Source organism: Medicago truncatula, chromosome 8 (assembly GCF_003473485.1).
Source record: "Medicago truncatula cultivar Jemalong A17 chromosome 8, MtrunA17r5.0-ANR, whole genome shotgun sequence".
Lineage (NCBI taxonomy): Eukaryota > Viridiplantae > Streptophyta > Magnoliopsida > Fabales > Fabaceae > Medicago > Medicago truncatula.
Window position 1 is genome coordinate 43,136,921 of NC_053049.1, and position 27,247 is coordinate 43,164,167.

The 27,247-nt window shown below is 31.0% G+C and overlaps 2 protein-coding genes across 2 annotated transcripts; one reads left to right on the forward strand and one right to left on the reverse strand.

Annotated features, from left to right (window-relative positions):
- Nucleotides 1–224: 224 nt before the first annotated feature.
- Nucleotides 225–3,840, forward strand: LOC120577587 (uncharacterized). The gene is made up of 4 exons (XM_039829191.1): nucleotides 225–400; nucleotides 656–2,231; nucleotides 2,314–3,366; nucleotides 3,466–3,840. Exons 1-4 carry the CDS (start codon nucleotides 225–227, stop codon nucleotides 3,838–3,840), a joined length of 3,180 nt encoding a protein of 1,059 aa, XP_039685125.1.
- A 16,168-nt stretch (nucleotides 3,841–20,008) lies between these two features.
- LOC11442612 (uncharacterized) lies at nucleotides 20,009–21,283 on the reverse strand. Its single transcript, XM_003630199.4, has 3 exons — nucleotides 20,953–21,283; nucleotides 20,689–20,881; nucleotides 20,009–20,605 (listed from the first exon to the last, which is right to left on the reverse strand). Exons 1-3 carry the CDS (start codon nucleotides 21,094–21,096, stop codon nucleotides 20,130–20,132), a joined length of 813 nt encoding a protein of 270 aa, XP_003630247.1. The 5' UTR covers nucleotides 21,097–21,283; the 3' UTR covers nucleotides 20,009–20,129.
- Nucleotides 21,284–27,247: the final 5,964 nt, after the last annotated feature.

The window sequence follows — 27,247 nt, forward strand, 5'->3', positions numbered from 1 at the left end:
AAAAAATAAAAAACAAAAGAGACTTGGCACGTGAGAAGAGAAGCAATTGAATCAAAATCTAGGGTTAACTTTGGGAGTGCGATTTTGGTCCCCTAAAATCGCATTATCTTCATCAATCAAAAATTCAACCAAATCCAACTCTTAATCACAACAAAATCGTTACCAAATTTGATTGTTCTTACCAAAAACGAAATCCAGATTGTAGGTTGTTTTGCTTTGCGAAAATGAAGTGGGTCGAAAATGGAAGCTCAAAGGTGAGTATGTGCTCGGAGAAGACGATTCAGTCGAAGACAGTAGCAGCGAAGAGGAAGAAGGGTACAGAGAAGATGAGTTCTACATCTAAAGGAAACGTGGTTTATCAACAAAACGTGTTTAATGGAGGTGACAATAATGTATCAAAGTAAGTGACCTTTTTGTCTGTTTTATACCTGAAAGCACATGCTTGTTGTTTGTTTGTGAATAAAATAGGGTTGGTGGATGTATTGAAGACTATTTAAAAAATTGAAAATGTCAGTATGTATATAGTATGTATATACCGTATGTATATTGTGTATATAAATACATTATGTATATAGTTGAATACAGTATAATGCATGAGTACAAATACACTTTGAATTAATTAAATAATCATACAACATTCCTTGTTTCCTTTTAGGTCTTATGAGAACCACTATTTGAAGATAAGGTTTCACTACAAGGGTTACTTCATTTCTGACCCTGTGGTATCTTATAAGAAAGGTGAAATACATGAATATGGTGGTGAGTGGGACATTGATGAGGTGAACTTAAAAGATCTGGACAATCTGATCAGAGATATTGGGGTGGTAGAGGAGTACAAGTTGTGGTATAAATGTCCAGGTTTTGACATAGTTGATGGCCTAAGGTTGCTGAATAGTGATAGGGATGTGGTTAGGTTCATAAATGAGCATAGGAATGTATCAGGAGCTGAGTTTTATGTTGAAGCCAAAGATGTTGAAGTTGAAGATTGCAGGTATGATAGTGATGTTGAAGAGGTTGTTGTAGTTGACAAAGGCAAGCAAGCAGCTGAGAGTGATGAAGGGGATGAATCTGATCCTGATTTCAATGGTGATGGTGATGAAGGAAATATTCCTGACTATGAAGTAGAAGATGAGGAGGGAAGTGTTGGTGATGTTTCAGTTGATGATAGTGACTTTGATGAAGACTTTGATTGGACTACTATTTTGCCTAACCAGACTTTGAACCCCACCCTTGCTAGTCAAGCAGATAACTCTAATCAAGCTGTACTTGGAGTTGAAGTGTCTAGGAACCCTAAAGTGACTAGTTTGGAAGACTTTGAAGATGAGAATGAAGACTCAGATTTCTTAGAGAGTCCTGATGCATCTGAGGAAGAAGAGGGATCAAGAAAGAGGAAGCTGAATAGGTTTAAGTTGGGCAATAACAATGACCCTGTAGTATTTGAGGAGGGTCAGATATTTGCAAGTGGTGTTTTAGTTAAAACTGCTGTGAAAGAGTATGGTTTGCAAAGCAAGACAAATGTGTACCTACAGAAAAATGAGAAGAAAAGAATTGTGGTGAAGTGTATGCAAGGTTGTCCATATCATATTAGATTTAGTAGGGTTCCTCCTCAAAGTCATTATGTTCTCTCTAGTTTGAAGTCTGTGCACAAATGCTATCCAACTGGTAAAATTAGGGTGTTATCTGGACTGTTGTTGGCAAAAAAACTGGTTCCACTACTTAAGCATACACCTACTATGACCCTTAAGGGTCTAAAAGATGAGTGTAAGAATAGGTGGAATGTGATGTTGAGCTCTTTCCAGGTGTATAGGGCAAAATTAAGTGCTTTAGAAATGATTCATGGTGCTTGTGATGAACAATATGCTCATCTAAGAAACTATGCTGAAGAGTTGCTAAGAAGCAATCCTGGGAGTAGTGTTAAGATTCAATGCAAGCCTGGTGTTGGGGGGGTATTTTTTCAGAGAATGTATGTATGTTTCAATGCTTGTAAAAGGGCATTTGTGAGTAACTGTAGGCCATTGATAGGACTTGATGGATGTTTTCTGAAAGGGAGGTATGGTGGACATCTGTTATCAGCTGTTGGTAAAGATGGTAACAATCAAATGATACCCATTGCCTTTGCTGTTGTGGAAGCTGAAACAAAAGATTCATGGGATTGGTTTATGGATCTGCTTCTATCAGACTTGAATGGAGTAGAATTCAAAAGATGGTCTTTCATATCAGACCAACAAAAGGTAATATTTATTTCATTTATGCAGTTAATTTTAGTTATATTAAATTTAGTTTTGATTTACATTGATAAATTGTTTTGTGAAGGGTTTGGTGAATACCATAGCTGCTATTGGGGAGCATGTTGAACACAGGTTATGTGTTAGACATTTGTATGGAAACTGGAGGAAAAGGCATGCTGGAGAGAAATTGAAAGAAGCTTTGTGGAAAGCTGCCAGGGCCTGCACAATGCCTGAGTTCAACAAAGCTATGGAGGATCTGAAAAGATTAAGTGTGCCAGCTTGGGAGGAAATGAGGCAGTATGCACCAGGTATGTGGTCTAGGGCAGGATATAGCACTCACACAAATTGTGACTTGCAAGTCAATAATATGTGTGAGGCATTTAACTCTGCAATCTTAGAGTTAAGGGATTTACCAATTATATCACTTGTTGAGGGATTGAAGTTCTATATCACAAATAGGATAGTTAAGTTAAGAGATTACATGTTAAGGTATGAAGGGGAAATTTGTCCAATGATAAGAAAGATTGTGGAAAAGGCTAAGAAAGATACAATTGGTTGGACACCAATTTGGTGTGGTGATAGGGAGTCTTCTATGTTTTCTGTGACTGATGGAACTGACACATATGCTGTCAATCTCAAAGACAAAACATGTGCATGTAGAAAATGGGATTTAAGTGGTATCCCTTGTCCTCATGCCATTGCTGGAATTTATTACAATCAAGCTAATGTTGATGATTATGTGGCACACTGGTATAGGTTAGTTTTATTTATAAGTTTTTATTGTTTCTTTATTATTATTCATTACATTTTTTCTGAATATTTAAATTGTTTGTATAAAATTGGTAGGAAACAAAAATTTCTGGATACTTATGATCATTTGATCCTTCCTTCTAATGGCCCAAAACTATGGCCAGAAGTTAACACAGAACCAATACTCCCACCTGGTGCCAGAAGGGCACCTGGGAGGCCTAAAAAGGCAAGAAGGAAGGAGAATGATGAGCCCAAAACAGCAAGCAAAAAGGGCAAAAGAAATCAGGTAACTTTGAGGTGTAGAAAGTGTAAAGAGCTTGGACATAATACCAGGACATGTGGTGGAAAGACAGGTGCTGACAGAAGGATTCCTGTTGGAGGGAACAAGGTAACTTTGTTATGTAATTTTCTTTTTAAACTTTCATTCATTATATAAACTTTGTTATGTAATGTCCCTAAAATAACTTTGTTATGTAACAATTGATAGGATATTATTTCACAATCTGCACAAACTGGTATTGATGCACAAGCTGGACAGCCTAACAACAATGAATCTGCACAAGCTAACACATCTAATGTGCAATCAACTGCTGCTGGTACACCTGCAGGTGCTGCAAATGGTACAACTTCTGTCAACAACATTTATGGACCTGCTACAACTTCTGTTAAGAACAACATTGCTACTGGTACACAAGCTGCAATTGGAAATGTTACAGCTGTTTTCCCTGCTGCAAGCAACATATCTGGTTCAATGAGAGGTGGCAACCATGTTGTTGGTGAGGTAGCTTTGTTTGTGCCTAGAAAATCTAGAACAACAGGGGTTAGAAATGTTGGTACTCAACAGTCTGTGAACAAGACATAAGCTAGAAGCTAGGAAGGAGAATGATGATACTGATGTTTTGGTTTTGGTCATGTTATGTAATGTCAAGTACTCATATTTATATTTTGCTTGTTTTAGTTTAAGTACTCAAAAGAGTATCTTTTGGTTATGCACTCTGAATGTGAAGTGCTTTGATACTCTAGTAATGCACTTTTGGTAATGTACTCTTAATTTACTTGGTCAATGACAAGTACTTTTATTATGTTTATGACAAGTACTTCAATTGGTTATATCATTTCTTAATGCTTAAGTTTTTATAAATTTACATCATACCAACAATACATAAGTTTTATTACATCATACCAAGAAGTAATAAGTTTGTTTACACCATAACAATAACTGATAAATTTTCATTAACACAATTGAACTCAATTCATTTCTTTTCTTACATCATAAGTACATAACTTTTCATTACATAACAACATAAGCTAACATCACTACATAACTTATCCAAACTTTATGATAATTACCAACACACTTACAAACAACAACATTCCTAAAATAACAATAGTTAACACAAGCAATTTCTCCTTATTCTTCAATGCATCATTCTTCTTTAACAGTCCTTTAATTACTTTCTTCTGCCTATCAGGAACTTCTGGATCAAACCATCGGAAAAAACTGCACTTTCTTCTCTGCCAATACTTCCCACATCCATGGAATCTCCTTCCTGGATTTTCATCAGTCCAAGCTGTTACTAGAGGGGATTCAACGCCACAGTAACATACCAAAAATGATGACCCACTCACGGTTGAAGATGAAGATTTTCCAAGCATTTTCAGTTACCAAAAATCGAACAGGATGAACACAAATCGAAGGAGAATAAACGAGAGAAGCAAGGAAGAAGGAAGAAGGAAGAAGGAAGAAGGAATAGCACTGGAAATTGGGTTAAGATGAATCGATTATGGTGAATCGAAAAAGAAGAAGGAAGAAGAAAGGAAGAAGAGCAATGGAGATTGGGGTCAAGATTGGGGCTTCTTAATCCCTAAATTATGACCGTTGCTTCTCTTCTCACGTGCCAAGTCTCTTTTGTTTTTTATTTTTTATTATTTTTAATTCTTGTAATTTAATACATGGCATTTAAAATAAAAGAAAATTAGTATATACACACATGGCATGACATATCAGCTTTGACCAATTCAAAATTGCCCAAAAGGACTGAAACTGCAATGGGGCTAAAACATAGGGGGCCAAAATTGTGGTTTTCATACATGGGGGGCCAAAATCGCAACGTTTTGAAAGTTAGGGGGGGAAAAGTGCACTTTAGCCTTTTTTTTTTTATAGGGGGTAAACCAAAAGACTCCCAAATGACAGGGGGTAAAAACCTATTAACCCTATTATTTATTAATGGCAGATATTATTAAGAATTGATTTTCGTAGTTAACCACATATTCTACATTTAGAATTAACGAGAATGTAAATTTTCATTTAAGAATTTTATAACACAAAATCTCCTTTTTTCACAAGTAAAATTTTCAAGAATTTTATAAATATAGTTTTACATGATAGAGTGTGATGATTATATAAAAGGTTTATCATCGTACGAGTGAGATTAAATCTCTAGAATAGGATATGAGACTCATGAGTGAGATTTAGTCTCTAAAATCATAAAATAGGATATGAGACTATACAATTTTAGTAACTCACTCAAAATTCAAATGCTACGTACAATTATACTTACCTCTGAGAAAAGATTAGGTTACACGCAGCGGAAATAAATAAGACTTATATTTTATTATTACTGAGGATATAAGAGAAAATAGTCATAAACTTCCATAAGTATTAAAGAATAGCAATAATATAAAATATGTCAAAATAGCAAAATGATAATAACCCAGATATACCATTTATAATTATATAGAATAATGGTAAAATATTTTTTTTTATTTTTTTTTGTTCTCAAAAGAGTTGTTAAGAACTTTGAGATTACGACATCTTGCAATTACAAAATAAGTTTACAATAATATCAAAGGATATGGAAGTGTATAATAATTTATGAGAAAATAATATAATTAATATCCTAAATATAAGTCTCTACAATATTTTTATATCTAGAAGTATGAAACGAATAAATATATTTGTTTATGAGATATAGTTAATTAAACATGTAGAATTTTCCTCGCTTGTTGAAGAATTATATTTTTCTCCACTTGGTGAAGAATGATTCTTACCCATAAAGGATGATTATGTTAAGTAATGTCATTCCGATATGGTATGTCCACCACATTACACAATACATAACAAGAATTCCCACTTGATAGAGAATGAATAATGAGAGTTGAATTAAAAGGTTTGAAAGATCTTTTAAATAAAATATTCAACTATTTCTCTATCACAAAATGATATGTTAAGTAACGTCACACCGATAAGGTATGTCCGTCACTCACATAACAAAGCTAAAGTAGCAATCCAAATATATATATATATATATATATATATATATATACTAAAAAAAAACATTTTAGTAGAAATTTAATTCAAAATTAGAATAATATTGGATTGCAAATATAGTTTTCTACATGACTTTTAACAAAGTAACTTGCTTATTGAAATCCCATTCAAGGAGCTTAAGGATAACAAGTAAGAACTATATCATCACAATGTACAATTCTTATGTCTCAAAAATTTAAATATTGATAGGGTACTCTAATTATATTTGACATAAGTATAAAAATTAAGGTACATTGAATAATAGCAATTATATTAATAACAATACACCGATAGAGTATGAATGTCACCAATATACTGCTAATCTATTTAACAAAATTTGCATAATTGTATCCACGATAGGTGAGATTGCAATTATACAAATCAATAATGTTTGTGCTTAAGTGAATATGATAAAATAATATCATGCATAAATAATTGTACTTAATTTACTTAACTTCGGTCATATTCAAATTCAAATATTAGGAAGACATGCTTAACAATATTTTAAATTAGAACATCATAAATATGACTTTAGAATTTATTTATATGAAATAGTATAATAACAAGGGTTATTATTTAGAACACAAGTGTGTCAATTATGGAAAAGGGATTTCACTTCTATATAGGATATCATAATTGCACAACAAATGAGAAAAATGAATAAATGTTTTCATATGTGCAATAATATACGATAAATCACAAGAGGATAAAATAATTAAATCATGACTTACTTCGTAGTGTGTGACATTCATCCTTATGCTTAGAGTCAATGACTTTTGATGACTTAACAAGAATATCTTATAGGGTTAATATGTCTTTACCCCCCTGTAATTTGGGCGAGTTTCGGTTTTCCCCCCTGTAAAAAAAAAAGTTTAGATTCCAACCCTATAATATAAAGATTCTCCACAAAACACCCCTGTAATATGAAGATTCTTCACAAAACACCCCTGACCCCATTCAAACGCTGATGTGGCACGCCACTGTGTAATTATTTTAATTTTAATTTTTTTTTAAATTTGACATGTGTGTAATTGTTTAATAAATTATTTTTAAAAAGATAAAAAAAACTTAAAATTAATTTCCAACAATTTAAAATCAAGAAAAAAAAACAATTTTTTTAAAAAACGAAAAAAAAAAAATGGATTTTTTTACAAAAAATAAAAATATTAATTTTTTTACCAAAACATTCAAAAATTAGCTTATATTATTTTTTTCGAATATTTTTAAAATTTTAATTTAATTTGGATTTTTTTTAAATTATTCGAAAGTTTCAAATTATAGTAAGTGTATGAATTTTTTTACATAATATTTTTGGAAATATATATAAAGAAAACAACCTCTTTCAGCTTTTGGGTTGGCTGTGCCTGTTTCTTTTCACAAATACGCACAATTTTCAATATAAATAACACATATTAAAAAAATTTCCAGATTTTTTTTTATCCTCAATTTTTAAATATTAAAAAATATTCAAATCTGTAACACATCGTGATAAAAATCTAAATTTTCTTAAATTTTTAAATAAATTTGTATCCAGATTTTTTTTTTGTTGAGAAAATTTAAAAAACTTATTTTTCGAAAAAAAATCTGTTTTAAACTTCAAAAAATATATATTCCATATTTTCGAAAATAATTTGATTTTTTTTTTTTTGAAATATATATTTCAACATTTTCGAAAATAATTTTAAAAATTTTTGAAATATATATTTTTTCGTAAATTATAAATTTTGGAATTTTCGAAAAATATATATTTCAGAAAAAAAAATTCGTAATAAAAAAAAATGATTTTTTTTAATTTTTATATATTTTTTAAATAAATAAAAAAATTAATTATACAGTCAGCACGCCACATAATCAAATATGCACAGTCAGCATGCCACTCAGCTCGCCACGTCAGCAATTATGCACAGTCACATGGGTCAGGGGCTAAAATCAAAGAATCTTATTTTACAGGGTTGGAATCTAAACTTTTTTTTTTACAGGGGGGAAAACCGGAACTCGCCCAAATTACAGGGGGGTAAAGACATATTAACCCTATCTTATAATATAGTCATCTCAAAATAATCATGAACAGATAATAAGTCATCTCAAAATTGCAACAAGACACATAATTAGATAGGTAATAGTGTTTGTCACAAAATTTAGAGTGATAAATTACAGGTCTGGGTTAGAGAGTATAGTAGAAACTATAAGAATGTATATTAAAGAGAAATATGTCAATTTTAGATTCAATTAATATAAATAACATATATAATATACAACTCACTATCCTCATTTTGAAAACAAAATATTATTAGGACCCTTTAAATTAATTTGTGACAAAAATCAGAGACAAGTGTCTAAGTTTAAATATGTCGCCAAAAGAATGATTAAGTACTAAACTTTGGATCTTTATGCTAAGAAAATATAAATTAAAGAATAGATTAAATTAGAATATTTATAATGCCAAAAATATTTAAAATCATAAGATTTAAATTAATTATATTTGACATTAAAATTAATAAAATTGAGCCTACTATAAATTCACAATAGTAACATTTTAATTGATTAGATAGTTAGTGTTACTAATATAAGAGAGGATTTTCAAAACAGTTTAGACTCAAATATTGAGAATATGTGATTTGAAAGAGTATACGATTCTCATAAAGTAATTTAAATCCCAAATTTTAAGGGTATAAAATAAATTAAATTCTTAAGAATATTTTGGATACAAGAGAAATTATACTTTTATCCCAAAATAATATAATATTTACTAATTAATTATAGATATAAAATTCCTCATTGAGTGAGTGTAGAGCACAAACACTCTCCACAAATGTCAATACGTCAGGAAGAGTGCGCACGTGTGACACACGCTTTGGACGGTTACACGCGTCCGGGTTCTTACACGTGTGATACACACGTCTCACAATATTATTTTCTGAAACGGGTCGAAACGACCCAAAATCGAACCGTTTGGATCTCTCTCTTTCATGGTGCGGCAAGGCCGAAACATAGATTTGAAACAAAAAATTCATTATAATTAATGACAAGCAAAGCTTGATTATGCCAGACTATAGCAATCAAAACAAGGAGTACATGAATCAAAAGTTTTAATAATCAAGTCGTACCATGCAATATGCGAAAAAAATGCAGGCAATCGATTTTCATGTATATACATAGAGATTTTAATAAAGAAAACAAATCGTTCAATTAGTAGACATGGTCACATGGATAACAGGATTGTGCATATCTCATACTACTGTACATGGCAATTATATTTTATAATATTCAAGTTTCAATAACGGCTTGTAATTGCTATCGTAACCGTCGCTATCGACATGTATACATAAACAGGCAGAATGTTCAATTGTGATAATAACAGAGAATTTCAATTGAGAATTTTGCACCGGTTATAATTATTCAAGCAGCCATATAAGATATCTAATTGGCTTTGATACCAATTGAAAAAAATTACCTAAATCATAGATATGAAATATAGCATGTTATTAATTAATTGACTTCAAAACTGTGTACCTTGAATGGTTGAAGAAGAATCCATGGAGACCTGAAAGTGACTTGAGAGAATTAGATTTTGAGAGCTCTTCTGCCGCCTGATTGAGCGTACTTTCAGTTTTCAGGATGGCTAACCTAATGGGAGAGTTAGCTTATATACTCATTAGTGGAGGCAGGACCTCTCAAATGGACCGACTAATAAGAACGGTCCAACCCATCACGGTCTGTTCACAATAAACCCAATAGAAATACCAAATACAATAACCTTAAATATTTAATACTATATAATTCATTTATATTTTAATAATTAATTAAAGTAAATCCAAAATATTCAACAATCCAAATAAAATGAGAGATTGATTATGTTCAAGACAACCGAGCAGCACTTTGTTTGTGTTGGTGGAGCTAGAACTTGTAAATAATTTCACGATCAAGTAAAAAAATGGAAGTGAAAAATATTACTTCGATCTTTTTTTTTTTTTTTTATTTATAAAAAAGGGCAAAAACTCAAGAAGAAAACTACAAAGTTAAACGAACATTCTGAGCCATACAAGCGTCGTATCTGTCATCAAAGAGAATATTTTAAAGCTCCCTAGGAGGAGTCTCTATTACATGAAAATCAAAGCGTTAATAACAATATCACATTGGATAAAAAATCGAATTTGAAGCTATGTAATGAGATAACTCGTATATCTAATATTTTAGGAGGTATTCTAGTTTAACGAAAACATGTGAATCAACCCACAATATGGATTTAGTTTGATAAACCAAGCCATTATCATAAAAACTTATTTGGGAACGTGAACAAGTTCAAAGTTTAAATTAAATCAGGCTCAACCAAACAGATTTTAGTTGAATTTGTTAAAAAAAAAACTAGTAGTTTTTTTCGTTTGAAACCCTTTTTAAATTGGTTTAAAACAACCTGAACAGATTTAATGAATCTAGAATGGTATTTGTATTCAACCTTAGCTTCTAAACAAGAAAGCTTCATTCAAATCAAAACGAATGTTGTCGTTTTAACTCTCTCAAATATCACCATCGTTCAAATAAAAAACTTCTTAGTGAATCCAAACTCAGACGTTCACAAAACCATCTCCAATGATGATAACCACCTCCTCGGACTTGCATGCACTCGTTCGCTAAAACTCTCTAACTCATTACTAACTCTTTCACTCGACTTAACCACCGCTATGAGGCTTTGTTCACAATGACTAACGACAATGATGTGGTTCTTTGCAAAGGGTGTTTATGGTTCTTTAAGAAGCAATCTCACACAATGAACTTTGGTACAATTTTCCTTTTGTCTAGGATGATTCTATTCTTCACAGTTGAGATTTAGGTTTGTGATTGTTCTGAAATAATTGGGTAAACGTGGACCTGATATGTTGTCGGTTACTATAAACACTAATTTTGTGTATAATTTAGTTTTAAAATAGACCGGGTCATGATGATAATCTTGAGAAGTACATCAAACCAAACCCATAATAAGTAATAAAATCGAAAGTTATGATTTTCACAAGGACTGTTGTCAACTTAAAAATTTACTAAACTTATCTAAATTTAAAAAAAAAAAAAACAGTAAATGTGATCAAGGGATGCAAAGTTTGAATTCCTTGCACTATGCGAGCAGTAGTTTATTTGTAGAAGATAAAGGTTTTGTTTCAGAGTTTTGACTGTGATAATGATTCTTCGAATCTCTTCTATCTTCTTTGTCAGATTAACTCAATATTCAATACCAATTATAACCAATTACTACTTGATAAATGATGGTTGAATTATGAAACAATGATAAATCTATATATAGACTAAATCTATAGACTTACTTATGATAACCGTGTTTAACAAGAGTGGTGGGAAGTAAGATCTCAATGGATGAATCATAATCTAACAAGACTGAAATAAAATGACTTACTCCATGAGATATCTTGATTTGCCGAATAAAATGATTTCTCACTAAAATGACTCAAAACAACTATGTAGTTGGCGGTTTTGGGAAGAAATAAAATTACAAGGACTTAGGTGAAATATCCCTAAACCATGAACAACACCTCTAAAACATATCTAAATTGACCTCAAACTCTTCTAAAACGACTCAAAAACATGGCTAAAATGTCATCAAATAACATGTCCTCGGGTCAATATCTAACAAGTTGGTTTATGTCTTTTTAATTGTTACACCGAGTTTGTTGTAGTGATAATGGCACACCTTTAGTTTTGGGCGAATATGTGAAGTCTAAATTGCTAGTGTGGTTTATCTTAGTTCATTGTGGCGGTCATGCAGTGTGTTATGTTGATGTTAAGTGACAATTTTTTTTTTTTTTTTTTTTTTTTTACGGTGAACACGTAATCTTATTGAACTGAAACAAAGAGCATTATAAATTATTTGAATTCTATTTGTTGAGACATTCTCCAAAGACACATTAAAGATAGCGCACATAGCTAAATAAGCTAAAGTTTGGATAATATTACATTTTGAGAGTACATAAATCAGGTTTACCAAACCAATATCTTAAATCTATCACCCAAACCAATTTTTAAACTTATGGGTTGGTGTCTCGGAGCTATGATGCAAGTTTGAATGGTGTAACGAGCAAAATGCACTTACTGAAGAGATGAGAAGTCTCAAAATAAAATAATATAAATCTATCAAATAAATGAATGTCTTTTGAATGTTTTATTTATATTAATTTTTGAAAAATCAACTCATTATACTCCTCTCAAGAAAAAAAAAACTAGTTTGTGATATATATTGGGGTACTTAATTACCGAGCAGTGACTGCAACACCCCGTTTTTTCAATTTGAAATTTTTTATATAATAATCAGAGTAATCAACTTAAACAGGATGTCACACTTCTTTAAACGATAAATAGAGTAAAATTACTATTTATTCAAAACATCTTTTATCAATAATACAAATTACATCGGAGCGGAAAACATTTCTTATTCAACGTAATGGTACAACGGCCTCAACATAAACAACTTATCCTGGTTATCTGCACATTACCCACGTAGAGGCAACATTCAAACAAGATCCACATCCCGTTACGTATCAGAGCGACCCTAAGACGACGCGTGAGAGAGTCAACTCACATCAACAACTAATCCTGGTTATCTGCACATTACCCACGTAGAGGCAACATTCAAACAGAAGGGGTGAGATTTCACATTCAATAATAATAATAAGCATATAATTCTTTAAAAGAATTTAACAACACATAACAACATCTATTCATCATTAGTAAAACTAATAAACAATAATTTAAGTTAGAGAATTTATCAACACAATGCAACAGCAAATCATCATCAACAATGGTTCACATAATTTCTCAATAACAACTCACTAATTATTTCGACAATTTGACGACATTACGACAACGCAACAACAACAACATCAACTTGACAATGCAACGACAACGACTTAAACATGCATGTGGTACCAATCAGGGCATCAAGCCCCCAACTTTAAGAGCGAATAAGGCTCCCAGGGCATCAAACCCCCAACTTATAGAGCGAAAAAGGCTCACAGGGCATCAAGCCCCCAACTTATAGAGCATAAGCTCTCAGGGCATCAAGCACCCAACTTATAGAGCGAAAAAGGCTCACAAGGCATCAAACCCTCAACTTTAATGAGTATGCATGGACTCAACTACCAACAACTTTAACGACATCGACAACAACTTACAACTTTAACGACATTGACGACAACAGCGGCAACGACAACAACGACGACTTCGCATCATAATATCATAATTCATCAATTATAAACAACATCATGTAACCTCATATTCATCAATATATACATTCATATAATAATTCATCAATCATGAATAACATCATGTAACATCATATTCATCAACATATACATTCATATAATAATTCATCAATCATGAACATCATCATATAACATCATATTCATCAACATATAAATTCATATAATAATTCATCAATCATGAACATCATCATATTCATCAACATATACATTCATATAATAATTCATCAATCATGAACATCATCATATAACATCATATTCATCAACATATACATTCATATAATAATTCATCAATCATGAACAACATCATATAACATCATAACATAGGTTAAATACTCTTAAACACCTTAATTGAACTTATAGTACACAAGCTTTGAAGTTTGGAGACAATCCATAAGTTCTGGGTTGAACTAGAAATAGTTATGCGGAATTTTCATAAAATTTCACTAAGACCTCCTTGGAGTATTTTCATCATAACCTAAAAACCAAAAATCATTTTCAAGTCAAACCAAAGCCACTGGAAAGCTAACACAATTATCTACAATTTTCATGTTTACACCAAAGGCCAATTCAAAACAGAAACGTGTGAACATGAAACAAGAGATGCTGTCACTGTGCAGCTCTCGGGAAAAACCCATTTTTCACCCCAAAATCCCAATTTTGACTTCCCAATGCCCAAATTTGATTCAAAAACTTGTCTAACCATTTCTATACATGATTAGGCACTCAAAACCATATAAAACTTGACCCAAAATATTATTTTAGAAATTCATCAATTATCAACCTAATTCATCGGATTATCTACTCAAAGTCTCATTATTCTATCCTAATATATATAATATAATATAAAATATTTCTATAACAAATATATATCTATAACATATATATTTCTTCACCAAATAACAAATATATTTCTATACCGAATAACAAATATATTTCTACACCACATAACATATATATTTCCACACCAAATAACATAATATTTCAACACCAAATAACATAATATTTTATACTAATATATACCAACATATAACATAACAAAATATCACTCATCAAAATAAATCGACTAAATTATAAAAAGACATATAAACTCAATTAAAGTAAATAAATAATAAAATAGGGCGTTACACGAAGGACTCTACCGCTTTCTCTACTCTGACTCTTCTCTTCTCTTAGTTTTCTCCCTTTTTCTCTAAAATCAGGTTTCACGTAATCCTTATTTTCTAATTCTAACTCTCCCCTTTATATAAATCATTAACCTACTTATTTTCCCTTATTTCCAAATCTGCCCCCAAAGCTTCAATATTCTATTTTAATTATATAAAATATTTCTATAACAAATAACAAATATATTTCTATAACAAATATATTTCTATACCAGATAACATATATATTTCTATACCAAATAAAAAATATATTTCTACACCAGATAACATATATATTTCTACACCAAATAACAAATATATTTCTACACCACATAACATATATATTTCTACACCAAATAACAAATATATTTCTACACCAGATAACATAATATAATATGATATAATATGCTACTAAAAACACCAACATATAACACAAAATAACACACATCACAGTAAATTAAACAAATTACTCTAAAGGACTCTAAACTCAATAGAATAATTAAATAAATAAAATAGGGCATTACAATGATATTTGAACAACCATTTTTGACAACTATCATGACAACTTCTTTTTCGTCTATTTCTATTGGTCAAAAACAATGAAGAGAGAAAAATGAAGAGAGAGAATAAAAACATAATGTGAGTATGAAAGAGAGAGTTGTCAAAAAGTTATCACAAAATGGTTGTACAAATATCATTTCTCTTAATTATCAAATGTAATATCCTATTCAAATAAAAATAAATAAATTTTTTGGATAGCCAAAGCTACCCCACACAAACTCAGAGCTTCATATCTGGAAAAGTGGATGTGAAATTCGGATTCCCTGTAATCAAGGATCTCACACAATCACCACATCAATGACCGTTAGATTGAGATTGGAAGGTTTAAATTTTATTGCAGTTTTTATTGTTTGTACATATAAAAATATGATTATTAAGTTTGAACTGTTTGAATTTTTTTATTGGCGGTGGTTAATGTTTGAATCTCAAACCTTGTATATATTATGTATTGTTCCTGCAACTGAGCTAAATTTACGAGGATAAACCGCTTAATTTTGATCCAACGATCTTTGTTATGTAACTGAGTGAATGCATATGATTTCTGATAACAGGAATTAAAATCATAAGTAGAAGAAATGGCGGTACCTAAAGTGTATGCTTTGGGCAAAAGTTATGGTGCATAAGGAAATCCTTATGCACCGTGCATAAACACTTCACAATCATCAGATCTAGTGTACATGTGTAATAATCCTAGGCTTCTCAAACTACACCAAATCAAACTTCATTTGCTTCAAACATTTATCTCACTAAAACATAAAGCTCTCCCTCTCTCTCTACAATTTTCAACATTCTGGAAAAGAAAACGAAGAACTTAGATGAGTCTTCATCTCTTCCGGCCACACATGATGATTCCGACGCGGTGGTCATCGGCCAGAGGCGGCGGCGACGCCGTGCCGGAGAACCAAACTCACCCTTTTTAAAAACTAAAGTCATTTTTCAACATCCATTTTCGTTTTAAAGCCAAATCCGAACTCGGATCACGCAAAAACACAACGAGAAAGAGTAGATCTAAAGATTAAAACACAAACAAAATTTTCTTTGCTTCACTTGCTGTTGAGTCAGTTCGCTCCTCTTCTTCCCTCGCGTTTTCTTCTTCTTCGATCCAGTGGCGCTGTGTTGATTGCTATATGTTAATGTTTCGTCAGTGTTTGTGTTCACGGTTTCAGATATGAAGTTGTTACTGGATTCGAAATCTTTGTGATGTTAGATGGATTTATGGCTGGAAAACTACTGAAAACCATTAAGTACATCTAATGGTTTTGGAGTACAACTCACAGAAACCATTTCTTTCCTCCTCCTCCAATTGCTTCAGTCCAAAACTGAATGATGGCAATGGCTCTAAGTCCTTAGTTTTTTTAACCTGCTGGAAACCATTAAGTACATCTAATGGTCTTAGAGTACAACTCACAGAAACCATTTCCACAGCAAAATAGTTTTGAAATAATTTTATACAAAACATACTATAATAAGAACATTTGTGACTGTCATTGAATCAAATCAACACTCTGAAATCATCATTGAACTAAAATGATGATTTCTGCGGTTGTAGTGTTGTTTCGATTTGTTTCGTTCAGTTTCACTTGGGGTGTAGGAAGCAATTATGTTGAGCTACCGATTAATAGTCTGAGATTTATACACGGTGTATAAGAATTTCCTTATGCACCATAACCGCTCCCTTGTGATTCTTGTGTCATAGGTCAAATTAAGAAAACCGGATGATGGAATTGAGATAAATGATGGAGTAATCTAAGCTGGCTCACCATCGTTCAATGTGTGGCCATAAATAAAATTTTGGATGTACCATTTACTAGCAAGAGGGAACACATTTATTTGTTGAAATTTCAAAGCATTGCATAATTAGATTTAGATGAATTTCTCTCGATGTCACTTCCACGTTCTCCATGACTATATACTTTTTTTGCCAAAAATGAAAGACTAAATATACTTTGAATGATTTCGCAATAAATCATTTCATAAGCAATTTAACACATGTTTACTTTTAATCGGTGGAGTGGGGTCTTCTTCCCTTGTTAGTCTTAGCTATATCGATTAATCAGGAATGTTAACAACACTCACGTTTTAACGGTCTCTCTAGCACTCATTTATTTATTGGATGAAATCAATGTATGTCCCACCAATAAGAGAATGAGTATTAGAGAGTGTTAAAAAAATAGTGTTGCTAGCATTACTCATCGATTAACACAATGAAAATCATTCTACTCGAGAATTTACCCCTTCGAGTAGCATGAATGTGCAATTCGTTGAACTTTTGTGGAATTGTGGCTGATCTGACTGAACCAAAAGAATGGTGTCGTATGCGAGTGGGGATATCTGCAAACATTCCAACCCTTAAATAACTAAGAACAATAAAAAAAAATATGAGGTTTTTATTTTGGATAGAAATTGTGTATCTTATGGCGACAAGGATGGATACCTTTTATAGATATTGGTGCAAAGCTTGATAGAGTAATGATGGGGAAAGCGCTACGATCGGTGCTCATCAACAGATTCACGATGTCAATTAAGAGCCATTGGACACGGTTACAAGATCGAAGGACCTGACATTAACCCTTGAAATGTTTTGAAGAAGATTTGGTATCCATAGGTTTTGACATGGAGCGTATGGGTCTAAGTTTCGAACATGAAATTTCACAGGATTAATTTTTATTTCGTAGGTGCTTCATGGGCGAAGTAATATTTGAGCCTCATAAGCATCAGACATGGACCTCTAGCCAGTTCCAAACAATACTGTTATAGATTTTGGTCGATAAATGTACAAAGAGATATGCTTTTATCCGTCATTTTTTTTTTTTTTTTATATAAAAAATCGATGTCATATTTCCAGATGAACAAAAAATAATATTTATCAAAATCGTGTGTTTGTCAATCTGACAAGTTACATACATACTAGCCTGGTTTTTAAGAAAACGTGAAGATACAAGCATGTCTCGTTTCTTTTCCTTTTTGATCGAAAGAGATGAAGATAAAGCATCTTTCATATACAAATCCGTGAATGTAGAGAGTTAGGAAAGATATCAAGCATATTTTGAAAACTTGGTTCGGTCATCAACTCGACAGGGGTACTGGGTCATTGAGTCATTGGTCGAACCGCATGACTGAACCGGATCAATTCGGATGACTTGGTTAGATAACTCGGTCTTGAGATTAAATTTATATAGCTATTTAACCGATTAAATCGAATTTAATTGGTCACTCGTTCATTTAAAAACTAAAAAAACTAACATGTAATATGTATATTAATATTTTTACAGCTATATTTTAATGACATGAAATCAATTTTGTTTTGCATATATATCAATATTAATATAGTATGTAGATTTTTTTTTAAAAAAATATGACGTGTATATTATTATTATTGTGTAAAGATTTTAACAATAATTTTCTCTTTTTAAAAGAAAAAAAATGATGTGTTCTTTCCTCTTATAAAATTAAAATGTAATATATTTACATATATAGTATATGGGTTTTTCTATCATGTGCAAATTTGCACATGATAAGAAGTTTAAAGTAGTAACTTTGACTTGGAATTTGTGCATTTTATATTAACTATGTAGATTTTTAATAATTAATTGTTGGTTTCAATAAAAAGTTATTACTTTTAGTTGCCTTTAGATGTGCATAGACAATCTCAGAATATATTTCAATTTATAATCAAGATTAGAAGTTGTTGTAGTGGTTAAGCTTCCAACTACTCATTTTAATGTCCATGGTTCGATTCCTATTGTCCCTAATTTTTTCATATTTCAGATTTTTCTACAAAAGTCCAAGATGTTGAAGCATTTATCGGCATTAATTCGTGTGCTTAATGATTATTATCACAAAAATTGAAAAAAAAAAAACTAAATCGGATTGACTCAAAAAACCGGCCGAGTCACCGGTTTCCACCGATTTTTACCGAGCCAAGCCGGTGTTAACCAGTTCAATTGTATGATCGATCTGATTAACAGCTCGAACCGGATACACCACCGATTCACGGTCGGACCGGCTGGTCCGAGCCGGGTTTTAAAACTATGATATCAAGACTAGTGAAGAAGAAGGGGATCCAATTTTTATTTTATTTTTGGAAGATTTTTTCTTGAAGGGGATCCAATTTACTTAGGATAAATTGAGCATTGGCTCCGTAAACAACATATTTCATTTATTTCATCACTGTGACGGTTTAGGGTCAAAGTGAAAAAGGTTTACGATTTTCTATTATAAAGTTAGTGATTTTAGTTTTTTTTTTTTGACAAAAAGTTAGTGATCTTAGTTATCAAATAACAGTTATCTTTACTATGTATGCAAAGTAAGTGATTTTATTTGATTAATTCTAAATAGATTAATACAGTACAAATGATATAAGAAGTTCAATATTTATTAAAAATAAAAAAATGTGATCCTTGAATTGGAATAATTAAATTGCATCTTTGGCCCATAAGAAGCTAGACTTTTATGATGGGGCGAATTACGATTTGAATCTCATGTATAAAAATATTCAACACTTCTTGAATAGAACTACATCGAAAGAAAAATCTTCGGAAATACAAAATAAAAAATACAATCCAAATGCAATTATTTTTTTAAAATGTAGGGAATCTGAGTCTAGATGATATCCATTAAACTTGTGTCAAACGAATTGTTCGAATCTTGAAACATACAAGTTTTGAATCTTGAGTAATTTTTAGACATTAATTAGTTACCTCCGGACCGAACCGAACGTGGAATTATTAACACACTTTCTCTTAAGCAAAGTTAAAACAAAACAAAAAATTGACTTGCATAAGAAAAAGATATTCATTAGATAGAAACTATTTGATCTAAGAATAGCAATAAAACGCCAAAATCGAGTAGTCCTCATCATCTAACATAGAAGCTAGCAACAATTTATGCTCATGTTAGACAATTGACTAGACAATCCAGATTCACCACCTAAATCTCTTTTATTTGGCTTCACTATAGAAACTACCATGTTACTGTTACTGTTACTGTTACTGTTACCATTAATAATATTATCTCCAATTCCAAAACCATCACCAACAGGATTAGGCTCTTTACGACATCCAGAGAGCCATTTTGATTGCATGTATGTAGTTGTTCTCCATGGTGGTACATGTAAACCCTTTTCTCTTAGGGACTGTTTGGCAGCTGAACATAGCAAAGAAATTATCTTGCATAATTTGTTCTCTCTCCCAACAAAGATTAATGGTAATGAGTCTATTAATTCTTTGTAGTATTGTGTTGGCCTTGCAAGTTCAAATTGGGACTTAAAGTCTATATCTACTATAAGCCTCATAGGATCATCAATATTGTTCTCATCTTCAATTATGACTTCAATATATTCGTATTCACCTGTTATATAAACAACATGTTTAGTGGTAAAAAAGTATAGTAAGATAATATTATTAATGGTAAAAAAGTATAGTAAGACTCACCAGCAGGACATCCTAAGGAGGTAGACCAAGATGTTTGATACAGAGAAGCAATGAGACCATCTTTTCTCATTCTCTTAACAAGCCATCTACTAAGAATTGTTGTTTTATCAGAACCATGTTTGCCTCTAAGATGCTTCAACACATACTTCATAACTTTAGCTTCTGTTGATGTTGTATCACTCCTCAGAATATCCTGAAAACATAAAACATGTCATGCACCAGATACAAAAAAACTCTTTCAAGGATTTTGAATTCAAAAGGTACCTTCAAAATAAAATATTGGGATCGATTGTGTAAAGGGTGATGATTAGAGGAAGTGATGAAAGTTGTAGCTGAATTAGGTGAATGATCAGACTCTATAAAGTCGTGTACCATTTGTACCAACTCATCTTCCTCTAAGCTTCCCATTTCTATGTCTATGTCTATTTCTATTTCTATTTCTTCCTATAGTCAAAGAGAGTATTTGTTGAAATTCTTGACAAGTTTAGGTTTATTATATATACGCAGAAGAGCTATGGCGGTGGAAGTAACAAGTGTTTGGTGACAAATTACACATGCTCTGCCTCTGCTTTGATAAAGGTAAATGTAAAATGGATGGGTGACTATTCTGTCACTACAATCATACTTTTAATAATTGATTGATTGATTGGATATTCAATATATAAATTATGTATTATATTTTAGAAAAATTGACGTACAACCATTTTGTGATAATTTTTCGACAACTCTTCTATTAATACTCACATTAAGTTTTTATTTTCTCTCTTTCTTTTTCTCTCTCCATTATTTTTTACCAATAAAAAGAGAAAAAAAAATTTGTCATGATAATTGTCAAAAATGATTGTTCAAATATCACTGCTCTAAATTTTATTCTCAATCTTTTTCTTTGGATAAATGTACACATCATCGATCAAATCTTTTTCTTTCAAATATTGATGCAATCATTTAGGGCTTGTTTGTTTCAAGAGAAAGTGGAGGGATGGAAGCCTATGAGATGGAAAGTTTTTTGGGATGTAGGCTTTCCATCGTTTGGTTTCCATAGATTGAGGAAGGAAAGATTGATTTGAGTGGGACCCATGCTCAGAAAACTTTCCGCATCATTATGGGAAGAAAGTTAGGAACTTGCATCTTTTTAAGCAAAATGACGTATATACCCCTGCTTTATAGACATATTTGTGAGGGAGATAGGTATCAATAATATATATATAAAATAATGTTTTTTATGCCACGTGTCACTTTCATGTTTATTCGCAATATTTTTATTATTTTTCTAATTTTTCAAAACCAATATTTAATTTGGCATAAATATCTCAACAAACTTTTGATCTTATCTATTAAATATTTTACTTAAATTTTTTTATTGAATTCCTAATATTTTATGTAACATAAATATATCAACAAATTACATACGATACCCTTCAACTATAAATCAACAATCAATCAATCAATAATATATATATATAAACTAAGGTTTTTTATGCCACGTGTCACTTTCACATTTATTCGCATTATTTTTATTATTTTTCTATTTTTTAAAATCAATATTTGATTTGCCATAAATATCTCAACAAATTTTTTATCTTATCTATTAAATATTTTACTTAACTTTTTCATTGAATTCCTAATATTTTATGTAACAGAAATATCTCAACAGAAATAACACAAATTTCGAAAAGTTAATTTTATTCTATATGTGTTAATATTTTTACTAAATTCAATTAATTTTATCTGTTTGTGCATCTATAAATTTACGAGTATTTATAATATGGTATATTTTATTATATTTGTGTGTATTTATTAAGATATTCATCATATACAAATCCGTGATAAATTTTATTTGCGGGTATCATACATACAATTTTTTTATCTTCTTGAATATGTCTAACCTGGACAACGCCGGATAAATACACTAGTTTGGTTTAACGTTTGTGTTTCTTTATTTTTTTCATTTTTATGTTTTTAATAGTTGTATTTTTATTTTCTTTCAAAAAGAAATTTCTATTTTATTTTGTATCGTCAGAGATTTTTTTACCAATACGGCGCCACTTTATTTACGAATATGTTGCCCCTTATACTTTTAATTTGTAGTATCTCATTTTAATTTTTTAATCCAGGGATATATGTGTCATTTTCTAAATGCACTTATATCTTTCCTTTCACTTTCTACTCACATTCATTCATACCAAACAACTAAAATAATTATCATACTTTCCATTTACTTTCTACTCACATTCATTCCTTAACCAATCTTTCCTCTTACTTTCTTTCCTTATACTTTCTTTTCTCATCCAAACAATGCCTTAAAGACAAATTTGATGATGATACACACAAAAATTTTATGATTGATTGGATATTCAATATATAAATTATGTGTTACTCCCTCCGTCCCTAATTATAAGACCCTTTTGAGAAAATTTTTTGTCCTTTTTTATAAGACCCCTTTGCTATTTCCAACTACATTAATATTTCTTTACATGCATGCCCCTATTTATTATACATAATTTTCTTCAATCAGCAATAAATATCATATTGAAAACATAAACTAATTCTCTCTTAAAGGATAAAATTGTAAAAACAATAGTAATTACAAACATATTTAATACAAATATTCACTATCTTAATTCCCGTTATTTTTTCAAAAGGGTCCTATAATTAGGGACGGAGGGAGTATTTTTTAAGAGAAAAATTGTTTACTATCACCTATAATTATAATAAATAAATTTTATTTATCAAAAACGTCGACGAAATAAAATTTTATTTTTCTGAATGAAATGATGTTTTTTCTTATGAAATAATATTTTCTAAAATATAAATATCAACAAACAACTCTTTATTTCATAATAATAACAATTAATTTATAGAATTTTGAAGTAAGAATACTGGTACACTTTAATTTGCAGATGTACCGTAGAAGTTTCCTCATTTAAATATTAAAACATCAACCAACAAAAGTTTTATTTCTTTAGAACAATAGTTTTCTACGACGTGACGAATTAAATCTTGAATTTTAAGTAAAGTGGATGTTTATATTTATTTGATTGTGCCTCAAACATGAATAGCTATTGTGGACGGAACCTCTAAATGGTGTTAAATGGATGATATGTGTACAAAAATAACTTCTCTTTAATATATGACTAAAAAATAGTTGTCTTTAATTTGTGTACTTTATTTTACGGAAATAAACTTAACTCGTTTCATTCATCAAACTATTTTTAATATATGGTCAAATATAGGTAAATTATTGGCAATTAGCAATAGATGACTAGAGCCTATACTGACATGCGAAGCGCTCTCTAACTAATTCATTAGTCATGACCCTGTGATATTCTTCATATCCTGATCACTAATTTGCACCAAATTTGTAACAAATGCCTTATTTATTTATACAATATTCTTCGTATAAAGATACACTATCTCGTTCGGTTGAACCTTTTAATTCTCATTAATTCTCATGAACTCTCAATTACTTGAATGATTGAGTCATTGTTTGCAAATCACCCTCTTTGGTGGATCAATGTTATCTTCTACCACAAATCAGCAGCTCCGACTATCGTTCACAAGTCTTCTCTAAATCACACAATTGTTGATATGTGGTTGATTGACAACATCCTAAATAATCAAACTAATGTGACCCGGTCAAAAATATGAGAAAACAAATTGTGATGTATTTTTATTTTATTTTTAACGATATGTGATATATAAGTTGATTCACTCCTTCACATTTTTCTCATTTCCTCTCTTAACTCTTTGGCCTCTCTTAATCTCACTCGCTTGAATATTTCTTTTTTGAGTTAATTAAGTTTTTGGTCCCTATAAATATCTGCAGTTTTGTTTTTAATCTCTATAAAAATAAATCACATTTCTTAGTCCTTACAAAATTTTTCGTTAGTGTTTTTAGTTTCTGTAAAATTAAAATTTGTTTAGTTATATGATTAATACCAGTAATTAATTAATCCTAAATGGGAAAAAAGGGCAAAAGGCAGTTTTACTTCTTTTTTCTATAGTAGGTTTTATTTTTCTTGTTTTGAGTCTTTTTTGAAATTAGGTCGACGACAGTTAAACAAATAAAAAAATTATGATTAGGGTCTCAGGGGAGAATATTCTTATCTTCGTTGATTTGATAGCCATTAGAATGACACAACAAAGTCTTTCAAATATACATTCAGAAATCAGAACATCTTAAAGAAAATTAAATTTATAAAAACAATATATTATACTTTTTTTGTCGAAAACAAAATATTATAGTACTCAAGATGTTCGTTAAAAAAAATGTTGGTTAAAAGAAAATTACACTGGGTTTCAATGACGGATGAGGCAATATTAACACGAAGAGTGATATTTGTACAACCTTTCTGACAACCATTTTTTCTCTATTTTTATTGGACAAAAATAATAGAGAGAGAAAAAAAAACTATATGAATATGAGAGAGAAAATTGTTTCAAAAGTTATAAAAAAATAATTGTACAAATATCATTTGTTAACACTATATATCAACAAGGGTTAACCGTATTCTACCTTTTATAGTTATTTGTTTCTCTTTTTTATTTATTTAATTAAGTGGTTATCCACGTATATTTGCGACTTTTTTTTTTGTTTTTTTAATTTTTCATCGTTTTATGCGACGTTTGTAGGATTTTTCATCTTACTACTGTGCTTGTTGGGTCATATTGACCAATTCACTTCAAATCATAGCATATCATGTCATAATTTAATTTGTTTTTATTGTTGTGAGCTAGCAGAATTTTGTGTCTGGTGTGCTGTCTAGCTAGCAATGGTTCAGTCGTCAGTATTGCTCCAGTCTGTTCCATGTTACATCTACGTATTTTTCATTGTATTATTATTTTTAAGATTTTATCACCCACACACAAGCAGAGAATGAGAAAGGGGACGATTATGATAATGAAAATGTTAATGAGTATCTTCAAAATACTATTTAAGATTTTTAATTAATAATTTTTTTAAAATTTTTTATGTAATGAATACATTAAAAATTGCAATATTTAATTTTCTTATGAATTTTTTTTTCATTGACTCAGAAACACCGGTTAACTAGATCTTATGATAATTAGTTAATTTATTTTTCTATGATAGACGAACATTTCACAACCATATACACAACACCAATAAATACAATGCAAAATGATATAGGAAGGACCAAGACGTGTACCAATAAATTAATGGGAAGTAGGAACAATTTGATTAAATTAGATGTCCCCTCTTCTACGTATCAAAATAAAACCAGAGGCAATGGGAAAAACATGTGGCACCAAAACCATGGGAATTACACGACAAATTAACAAGATATAGGTCTCTTTCTATCATTTCTCTTCATCCAATTATCCTACACTTCTTACAACATTTCCATGCTGTCCTTATCATTATTTCATCTCTATACACGTGTTTAACACGAGTGGAAAAAGGATTCCTTCACCAATGATATTCTTATTTATTTATCACGTAGAAGCTTGACTCTTAAGAAATAAACGGGTGAGAGTACTGTTTTACGAATACAATATAGAAAACAAAGTGCATCATGGTATTTGAAGGTGGAAATTGATGAAAATACAAGTATTAATAAATCGATCCATGGTTCAAAAGAAATAAAAAACTCTCATCTTGATTAACCAAGCCAAGCAAAATTCGCCAGAGAGTGGGTTGAGGCAGGGAATCCTCTCTCCTTTTATGTTTTTGTTTACAAAGTGGGTGATAACCAATGTTTTAAAAACCAGACCGACCGGTTCAACCATGAACCGTATCAAGGTCCGGTCTGAACAGCCTTACAAAACCGCTAGTCTCAAAAACCGGGGGGAAAACCAGATAAACCGGTTTGAATCGGTAAAAACTGGGAAAACCGGTCCAAGTTATGTCTAACCAGCCGGTCCACCTTCTAGGACGCGAACCCCAGCGCGCCTCCCTCTACTCTGCGGCAGCTCTGCCGTCAACAACCATGATTTAGCGGTTCTGATTGAGTTCTCACCAACATGAACTTGAGAGAAAGATTAGATTGGTTTGTTTAATATTTGAGTTGGATAGAGAGGAGGAGATTTGAAATTTGTAACAGAAGACACATCGTTAGAGGGAAGACTCTCAGACTCAGTGCTGCTTTTTGTTTCTTTATTTACTTTTCAACCAATTTGATGAAAATACACTTACATCTGAAACATACATGAATCGAAAAGTCTATTGTAATTTACCCAATGAAATAATACTTACATTGGAAACATAGGTTCGGTACGCGTGTTTTCAATGTAAAGTCAAGGGAAAGCCAAAGAGAAAAACTCAATCCCCTTCACCATGCAGATTCAAATGTTTTTATTCAATTCACTTCTTCATCTTCTTTAACTTCCATACCCCAATTTCAAAGCCACCATTTTGCTTTCTTGCATTTACAACATTGAAGTCACCGATTCCCATCTCTAGATACTCGATTCCAATATCCTCCCTTCTCTCTTATTTACAAGTTTCTGCTCCCAATTCAGCAGCATTCAAGCCGCAATTTTTTTTTTCTGTATCCATGCATGCAAAAAAACTCCACGTTTTTTTCTCTTAACAGAAATC